Source organism: Cebus imitator, unplaced genomic scaffold (genome assembly GCF_001604975.1).
Source record: "Cebus imitator isolate Cc_AM_T3 unplaced genomic scaffold, Cebus_imitator-1.0 Scaffold407, whole genome shotgun sequence".
Classification (NCBI taxonomy): Eukaryota; Metazoa; Chordata; class Mammalia; order Primates; family Cebidae; genus Cebus; species Cebus imitator.
The window spans coordinates 1795665-1802283 of record NW_016107722.1 but is presented as its reverse complement, the minus strand read 5'-3'; the positions used below and the strand labels follow the sequence as shown (position 1 = coordinate 1802283).

Genomic DNA, 6619 nt, shown 5'->3' with positions numbered 1-6619 from the left:
GAATATTCATTGCCAAGGTAGGTGGATTACAAGGTCAGGAGATCAAGACCATTCTGGCTAACACAGTAGAACCCCGTCTATACTAAAAATAAAAAGAAAACAAAATTATCCAGGCATGGTGGCACGCGCCTGTAGTCCCACCTACTCGGGAGACTTGAGGCTGGAGAATTGCTTGAATCCAGGAGGCGGAGGTTGCAGTGAGCCAAGATTGCGCTACTATACTCCAGCCTGGGCAACAGAGCAAGACTACGTCTCAAAAAACAAGCAAACAAATAAAAATTAGCCAGGTGTGGTGGCAGACGCCTGTAATCCCAGCTACTCAGGAGGCTGAGGCAGGAGAATTGCTTGAACCCAGGAGGCGGAGGCTTCAGTGAGCCAATATCCACCACTGCACACCAGCCTGGCAGCAGAGCCAGACTCCGGACTCCGTCTCAAAAATAAAAAGCAACTGACTTGTTTATGCTTATAAATTACAAATGGTGAATTACAAGTCTTTGGCCGGATGCAGTGGCTCACACCTGTAATCCCAGCACTTTGGGAGGCTGAGATGGGCAGATCACCTGAGGTCAGGTGTTTAAGACCAACCTGGCCAACATAGTGAAACCCTATCTCTACTGAAAATCGAAAAAACTAGCCAGGCGTGGTGGCAGACGGAAGGCCGAGGGAGGAGAATTGCTTAAACCTAGGAAGTGAAGGTTGCAGTGATCTGAGATGATGCCACTGCACTCAAGTCTGGGCAGCAAGAGTGAAACTTCGTCTTGGGGAAAAAAAAAAGGAATCACAAGTCTGCTAATTCTTGAGTGTTTTAAAAAGTCAATATTTAATATATCAATTATTCATTCAATTAAAATTATCATTTTAATATCACTTAAAATGATATTAGCACCTACTATGTCCCAAGCACTGAGCTAAGTCCCAGGGTTACAGTTATTTTAAGACAATGATCTCCTCTTATTCTGTGTGTCTTACACAGATATTGGAGTTACTGTTTAGCTCTCTGGGGCTGGAGAGAAAAGAAAAAAAAAAGAAGTACCACCCTGATCTTCACAGAGATAAGTTAACCCTTGCTCCTTCCTATAAACCTTTATTTCTTAGCTTTATAATCAACCAACTTCTAATTGTGGAATGGAGGTTCACAATTTTTAGTGTGTTTTTAAAAATAAATTTTGAATTCATGCAAAGGGTTACCCAGGCTCTAGGTATGAGAGAGGAACCTAGTATAATGCAAGAGGGTAGACTTTGTAGGAAGGCAAACCTAAATGTGAATTTCAGTTCTGCTTCTTACTAGTTATTTAGCCTTGTGCAAACTATGTAACCTCTCAGTTTCCTCATATATAAAGTACAGATAAGAATATCTTACAGGCCAGGCATGGTGTTTCACACCAGTAATCGCAACATTTTAGGAGGCTGAGGCAGGAGGATTGCTTGAACCGTAGAATTTGAGGTTACAGTGAGCTGATTATGCCATTGCACTACAGCCTGGGCAACAGAGTAAGACCTTGTCTCAAAACAAACAAAAACACAAATATGTTATAGGTTAAATAATGTTTTTACAACTGCTTACATGTATTGTAGACAGTAAAATTATTTACTCCCAAATAAAATGATCACTTATAAGGTCATTTTTATTAACATTCCTTTTCATTGAATGCAAAGATGTTTCATCTTAATATAGAATAATTTTATTTTATTTTGACCATATTATAGAAGAGTGTCTGGTTGCTATATCATATGCTTCTTGAAGTTAATTCATCATTGCACATAAGAATTGAAGTTTATCAACAATAAAATTGCATCAGTTTACATTATTAGCGTCACTCTATATGGATATTAAGCTAAACAAAAGTAAATACTCCAAACTCAACTACTGAACTGTTATTAGTTCTGGATCTTTGAACCACATGATCATGTACAAAGTTCATTTAGTGAATATGCATTTTCTTCTGTCTTTAATAACTTTAGATGAATCAGTGAATAAAATGAATATGGGAAATGAATATAAAATTATTGGAATTCCAACCTGTGTAAAAACCTCACAAACTGCTGTCTGTATAGAAGCGAATAGCATAACTTTTTGTAATTCAAAAGGTAAGGAAAATGTTAGTATTATATATTAACAAATATTTACATTTAAATGTATTTGTTCAGCAGATAAGTATTGTTTGCCTGTGTGCTAGGCATTCTTCTAAGCACTAAGGATACAGCTGTAAACAGGACAGTCAAGGTTTCTGCTCTTAAATCATATGGCAGATAGTCAATAAACATGTAAAGTAAGCAAAAGACAATTTCAGATAGTAAGTACACGAAGGAAATAAAACAGGAAAATGTGGAAACTTGCTAGCATGTATGACTCCTTGCTTTGGGCTAAGCCCTATTTTAATTTTTTAAATAATTAATGAGAAAAATGTTTCATGGTTAGAGATTAGTCAAAGGGTTTTTCTATATCACCCTTTATTTACTAGCCAAGGCAATTCTAGGTTAACTGTTGTGGTCTGAGAAGAAGGACTCAATAAAATACCATCCTTTTCCTTAGCTGAATTCTGAATCAAATCAAGAAATAAGATAAAGGCAGATGAGGACCAAAATATCACCTTTATTACTGATAATTTCCTTTAACAACTCCAACATGCTTTAGCATTATGTAAACAAAAGTGGAGAGCAGATCTCTTCTTTTAACTTGGCTCACAAATATCTTAATATAGATAAGGCTGGTTAAATCTTGAATAGAGTTGGATTTTATTTATAATCCATATGTTCCTTGAATGGGCTATATATTTTCAAAGTGCTCCCCAAATGCAGAAGGACCTGAGAAACGAAAGGAGGCAGACAAGTCCAGCTTGTCATTATAGGGTGGTTTTATTGGGAAACTTATGGACAAAAGCAGTCTTGGGCAGCTGCAAGATGGACCCAGGAATTATATAGGAAAGGAGTACATATGCTTCAGAGGGATTGGATAGGAATTTGACCTAAGGACAAGATTTACAGTAAGTATGAATTTATCAAGGTTGATTGATCTAAGGGCAGGATTTATGGTAAGTATATGCTCTTGCAAGAGGAACAACAGATCAACTGGAAATCTCAGTGCATTTGCAGATCTGGGGTTAATTAGAAGTCAAATGGCAGGTTAGCTTCCAAGATGGTTTCTTTTTTTTTTGAGATAGTTTTGCTCTATCACCCAGGCTGGAGTGCAATGGTGCAGTCTTGGCTCACTGCAACCTCCATCTCCTGGGTTCAAGCAATTCTCCTGCCTCAGCCTCCCAAGTGGCTGAGATTACAGGTGTGTGCCACCACGCCCAGCTAATTTTTGTATTTTTAGTAGAGACAGGGTTTCACCATTTTGGCCAGGCTGGTCTCGGACTCCTGACCTCAGGTGATCCACCCTCCTCAGCCTCCCAAAGTGCTAGGATTACAGGTGTGAGCCACCACATTCAGCCCAAGATGAAGTTTCTTTAGCCTCCATACTGTGGATAATCATCAGTAGTAATAGAGACCCAAGTTGAATTTAAATGTAAGTAGGTTCTAAATACTTCTACTTACTTAAAAAGAAAACTTCTTAAAAGAACAAAAATGTTAAAGAAAGAAAGCACTGATGAACTATAGAGGGTTTAGTGATTTTTAAAATATTTTCTGCTAAGTATTTAAAAATTTATTGATTTTGTAGCAGAACATGACTTTTCTATAGATGGAGAGTGTGCTTTTTTATGCTGAACTCTAGAAGGAGACATATTTAACTACCCAAATGTGGCAAGAGCTGGACTAAAGTAGGCCTCTCTTAGTCCATGGGCATGGATGCGTAGAGGAAATCATTGCTCTCTGATGGCAGCCCAGAAAGGAGAATGGGACTGGGTTATACATGCACAGCTGTTTCACCCAAACTATCAATTGGATAAATCACTCATTTCTTTCAGGAGATAGACAGTGAGAGGATGGAGAAGATCTAGAATTTTACAGTATACTATAGTACGTTGCTTTCAAAGTAGTGGAATATAAATCTTTCCATTTAACAGTGACATTCAAATATTTCCCATTCTGCTTATTATTCCTCTTTGAAGGCGATACATAGAAATATAATAGCAAACACAGCAATTCAGGAGCTCCATGATCTGGTTTGCTCACATAGATCTTAAAAGGAAAAGAATGAGAGATTTGCTTGCAACCCACAGCCAATCTACATGGACACACAGGGTGACTTCTTCCTTGCATTACATTCCCTGAGATAGAAATGATAAACTAACATGACCTCAAATGATAATTTAATATCCTTCTAAGAATTTAAAGGCCAGGCACGGTGGCTCAGGCCTTTAATCATAGCACTTTGGGGAGGCCAATGCAGGAGAATCAATTGAGGCCAAGGGTTAAAGACCAGCCTGGGAAACATAACAAGATCTCGTCTCTCTAAAAATAATAATAATAATAATAATAATAATAATAATAGTAGGCATTATTAGAACTATACTTTGATAACATTTTAGATAAATGAAATCAAATATCTATAATGTTTTCTTGTTTTATTGTTTTAAAACCCTTTCTAATATATATGTTAATATTTACTTTCAGTTCCTTCAGGAATTAGTGACAACTTCAAGTGTCTTCTCTCCTTAACTTCAAGCTCATGCTGGAAATTTACAGCAATACTTGCCAATATCTTTGCATCACAAATTACTCCTCCTGGGACTTACAATTTGCTGAAGCTCTGTTTGTTGATGAGTCTGGTACAGATAACTGACCGTAACAAGGAACTGGAAGATTGTCTGGATATTTTAATAATAACAAGTGATACTCTACTTGCAGACAGGTAAATATGTGACATGAACTTTTACAAATATTGATTAGTCACAGATTTGCATACATCCTTTCCATGAGCATTATTACAAGAAGAATATTTAGAATGTTTCTGAGCCAGTATAAATATTTAAATCAATCCTTATCAATAAAATCAAAACCTTTGAAAGATAATAAGTGATAAATTGAATTACTCCAAGTTTCAACCAATTTCCCCACTAAGACTTTTGTAAGTAAATACATCCTTCCCAGTCTTCCTTTCTCCCCATTCCCTAGCTCTGTATTCTCTTTCTGTACTTCGTTTTGAATAATCTTCCCCCTAAGGAACAAACAAACCATTTTCTTATCTTTCTTCAATATTCCAATCAATAATATTGACTCACTGCATCCAAATAAGGCTGTCAGAAGTGCCGTAATTAGGCTGGGCACAGTGGCTCATGCCTGTATTCTCAGCACTTTGGGAGGCCAAGGTTGGTGGATCACCTGAGGTCAGGAGTTCAAGACTAACCTGGCCAACATGGTGAATCCCTATCTCTCCTAAAAATACAAAAATTAGCTGGGCATGGTGGCGGGCACCTAATCCCAGCTACTTGAAAGAATGAGCAGGAGAATCACTTGAAACTGGGAGGCGGATGTTGCAATGAGCCAAGATCCCACCATTGCACTCCAGCATGGGCCACAAGAGCAAAACTCCGTCTCAAAAAAAAAAAAAAAAGAAGTGCCATAATTAGTGTGTGTGGGGAACATCATCCTAACTCTGGAGTAAGCCTTTCTACTCAGCATTTTGTGGCTCCCTACTAGCAAGTACCTTTTCCTTTAAAAAGCTGTATAAATATTCACAAAGCCAGGAATAAGCTCCTTGTTTAGTATCTTGTATGCAATTCCAAGGCATAAAATAAATTTACAAAATGAATTTAAAATAGAAAAATATAAAATTCAAATTAACAGTAATTTAATTAAACAGATTATGTTTTGCTAAAATTAAATTGCCACTGGTGATGTAAATATGGTACCAAATGCCCAGATTTTACCACTTTATTCTTCTATTAACAGAGCAGAAGAGTATTTGTAGTCAGGAGTGGAGGCTTATGCCTGTAATCCCTGAACTTTGGGAGGCTGAGGTGGATCATGAGGTCAGGAGATCAAGATCATCCTGGCTAACACTGAAATCCCATCTCTACTAAAAATACAAAAAATTAGCTGGGCATGGTGGCACACACCTGTAGTCCCAGCAACTTGGGAGGCTGAGGCAGGAGAATCGCTTAAACTCGGGAGAGGGAGGTTGCAGTGAGCCAAGATCGTACCACTGCACTCCAGCCTGGGCGACAGAGCGAGACTCCATCTCAAAAAAAAAAAAAAAAAAAAAAAAAAAAAAAAAATGGAATATTTGTTTCCTCACAGCCTCACCAACTCTGGTATTATCAAACTTTTATTTTTGTTATTTTCTTTTGTTTGAGACAGGGTCTCACTCTGTCACCACGTTGGAATGCAGTAGCATGATCATGGCTCACTACAGCCTCAATCTCCTGGGCTCAGGTGATCCTCCCGACTCAGCCTCCTGAGTAGCTGCGACTACAGGCACACACCACTACACTGGGCTAATTTTTAAATTTCTTATAGAAATAAAGTCTCCTTATGTTGCCAGGGCTGAACTCGTGGCCTCAAGCGATCCTCTCACTTCATTAATAAAACTTTAAAATTTTGCAATCTGATAGGTAGAAAATTGTATTTTATTTTAATTTGCATTTAATTGGAAATAACTTTTGGCATCATATAAAACTTATTAAACATGTATTATTTTTCTATGAACCTCCCATTCTTGATCTTTTCTTTTTTT

The 6619-nt window shown here is 37.5% G+C and overlaps 1 protein-coding gene across 1 annotated transcript in view; it reads left to right on the top strand.

Annotated features, from left to right (window-relative positions):
* MCMDC2 (minichromosome maintenance domain containing 2) overlaps window positions 1-6619 on the top strand; it is a 51079-nt gene that overhangs the window by 4897 nt on the left and 39563 nt on the right. The window contains exons 7-8 of the mRNA XM_017509148.2: window positions 1963-2088; window positions 4558-4795. Coding sequence (XP_017364637.2) covers window positions 1963-2088; window positions 4558-4795 — 364 coding nt within the window. The remainder of the gene's footprint in view (window positions 1-1962; window positions 2089-4557; window positions 4796-6619) is intronic.